The 3,062-nt window shown below is 35.4% G+C and overlaps 1 protein-coding gene across 1 annotated transcript; it reads right to left on the bottom strand.

The window, feature by feature from the left end:
* On the bottom strand, positions 1-2,856 carry LOC146910682 (splicing factor U2af small subunit B-like). Its single transcript, XM_085726400.1, has 5 exons — positions 2,510-2,856; positions 2,335-2,421; positions 2,159-2,240; positions 811-937; positions 1-717 (listed from the first exon to the last, which is right to left on the bottom strand). The coding sequence occupies exons 1-5, from the start codon at positions 2,786-2,788 to the stop codon at positions 309-311; spliced, it is 984 nt and encodes a 327-aa protein (XP_085582526.1). The 5' UTR covers positions 2,789-2,856; the 3' UTR covers positions 1-308.
* Between the last annotated feature and the right edge of the window lie 206 nt (positions 2,857-3,062).

The raw sequence follows: 3,062 nt of genomic DNA, 5'->3' as shown, positions 1-3,062 counted from the left end.
TTCGATCCAAAATTGTTTCACATCTCTTACAATTTGCATAGTTGAAATTCAAACACGGCTCCCTCTATTTCACCCAGGTAATCTCCAACAGAGTTTACCATCGAACATTCATCCAAATACAGAAATGAAATATCCACTGCTGAACTATATCAAAACTAATATTTCATCTAAATAAAAAATTCAGAAATCAGAATAAAATTATATAAAAAAACTACAGCCAACTCAATAGGTGCAAACTAAACAAACCAGATTACTTGCAGAAATTATTACAGGGTCTTCTCACTTTGGGTCAAATTGCACTGATTTTACTATGTCTGATGATTGCCAGACTCGCTGCCATTTTTTAGGCCCGCCTCTTCATAATCATTGTTACTCTTATTGTCCTTGTTACCAGAATCTCCAACTTCCTTCTCCCTGTTCCATTGTTCTATTCTAGCTCTCCTTTCTACACTACTTTCTCTTTCTCCTCTGATAGGATTCGGACTCCTGTCTCTTCCCATTGGACTTCTACTCCGCCTTCCTCTATGCCGAGGACTACGGCTTCTTGGCCTTCTACCATGGGAGCCATGAGACCTGTCCAAATCCCTTCTACCAGAACCACGGCCAGAATACGAACGCCCCTCATAGTTACGATTTCTCGGGGGGCTCCGGCTTCTGCTTCCACTACGGTCATTCCAACGCCTACTACTTCTTCCAAATAATCGCTTCCTCAAATCTCTGAAATCAAAGGTAAGGATTTAACACAAGAACAGTATAAATGCAACAGTAAAAAAATTGAAAAGCATGAATAGGCTATGTGGATAAGTCAACCTGCTAATCTTCTTTAGATGCATAAAGTTGCAGTAGCCACCTCGATTGCATACATTCTCTTCGTACTGCCTACAAGTAGCTTCTCGAAAATCCGTAACAGGAGAGAAGTCAACAATGATTGGTCGGCCTAGAAGAATGACAGCCAAATCACAATGTCAGTAGCAATGAGCGAGGAGAAACAAGCAATGATAGACAATGCACGGATTTTCGTATGTGTTACATGACACAACAAGTTTTGAACATATATCAGTGTCCTACCTGAAATAATCATTAATATTTGTGTACTTGCAAGTATGAATAACACAATAGCCTCATCTCAGCCAAACAATACTGAACTCGGTAGCAATGTTAATTGCTATAGAAAAAGAAAATTACAATTGTGGGTACCAGGAAGGAAAAAAAAAAAAAAAAAAAACTAAATGCAAACAACACAAGCAGTAAGGACAACATTGGACAGTAGCAGATGTACTGGAAGAAAATAAGAACTACCATGTGTGACAGAGCACAAGGTACCTATCCAAAAATCATTCCATCAGATAAAGCTCAAGGACTCCCAAAATGAGTAAGAAGGGCCAATAAAAGTGGGTACAATAAGGTAAACATAGAGAACTAATGCCAAACCAATTGAATATCTCAATCTAAATTCTAATGAACTAAAACCAATATGAATATTGCCTTTAGTTACACAAAGGATTCAAAGAAACACACACAACAAACAACAACCAAACCTTACCCCACCAAATGGGGTTGGCTAAATGGATGAAATAACACCATAATGTTCTATCATGTACCAAATTTCGATCCAACTCATTAGTCTCTGGATCTTTCCTAATAGTTTGTCTTAGAAAAAGTCTTCCTCCGCCTCTAGTGATTTGACTACCTTCCATCTGATTGACTCTCCTCACTAATTAATCCTCATGTCTTCTCTCTACATGTCCAAACCACCTAAGCCTAGTTTGCTCCATCTTTTCTACTGTAAGTGCTACCCTAACTATCTCTCTAAAGTTGGCATGCCTAATCATATCCTCTCTAGTCTTACCATACATCAAATGCTAACACCCTCGTCTTTGCTACACTTGATTTATTTTTGTGTTGGTTCTTCAATATATATATACGTTGAAACACGAGTGGCGAGTGCACACACACATGACATATATTGAAACATGGCACCATCATTATCAGATCATGCATCAACAGAATTAAAACCAAAGCACAAACAATTGAATAACAACAACAGCGCACCACAACCAAATCATCATATATATATATATATATATATATATATATATATATATATATATATATATATATATATTGTGACTAAAACCCTAACTACAAAATTCAGAACCTGAATAAAATCTTCCAGTGAGATTCATAAGAGCATTAGCAGCATGGTCTTCCTCTTTATACTGAACATATACATTGCCAACCTATAAAAAAACAAAAATCATAAAAATTAGGGTTACAAAATAAAATAAAAAACAGATTCATAAATCAAAAAGAGAAAGGAATTAAAATACAAACCATATGATCAGCCAAATTGTCACAAATATTCAAGCTCTGAATTTGACCATACTTGCTCAGCTCCTCAAATAGATCTTCATAAAAATCCTAAAAAAAAAAAAAAAAAAAAATCAAAAAATTAAAAAAAATCAAAATAAAAAATTGAAGGGGAAATAATAATAATAATAATACATACATCGAAGTGTTCTTGGAGTTTATCAGGGTCAAGAGATTCAGGTTGAGGTGGTTGAGGAGGTTGAGGTTGTTGAGGTTGATTAGGAGTAGGATTGATAAAGTTAAGGTTCATATCAGGACGTTGATACATGTTGGAGAGAACAAGAGTAGGACTAATGGTGGGTTTGGTATGAAGACGAGAACAGCGGTCACCATGTCTACAAGCTCCGATCTTGAAGTAGAATGGACAGTTAACTCTGTCTTTCTCTGTTCCGAATATCGATGCTAAATGCTCCGCCATCGATTATTAGGGTTTCGCCACTCTCTCACGAACCCCTTTCGAGATTTATTTATGTTGTTATTATGTTTCCCTCTACCATTATTTTTCACCTTTTTATATTAAGGGTATTTTTGGCTATGTGTATAATCATATGCAAAGTCATGTATTTTAGTTTTTTTTTTTTTTTTACTAAAAATAAACCGTATCATTCGTTTAAATCGATAAAATATTTCGATGTAACACAATGTAAAGTGGCTAAAAATAAAATGTCAAATTTCTTCTGTGATATTTAAAG

The sequence above is a fragment of the Medicago sativa genome, chromosome 7 (assembly GCF_051527215.1).
Source record: "Medicago sativa cultivar Bolivia chromosome 7, Bolivia_mono, whole genome shotgun sequence".
Taxonomy (NCBI): Eukaryota; Viridiplantae; Streptophyta; class Magnoliopsida; order Fabales; family Fabaceae; genus Medicago; species Medicago sativa.
Note: the sequence above shows the minus strand (reverse complement) of the source record. Positions and strands in the feature narration are given on the sequence as shown.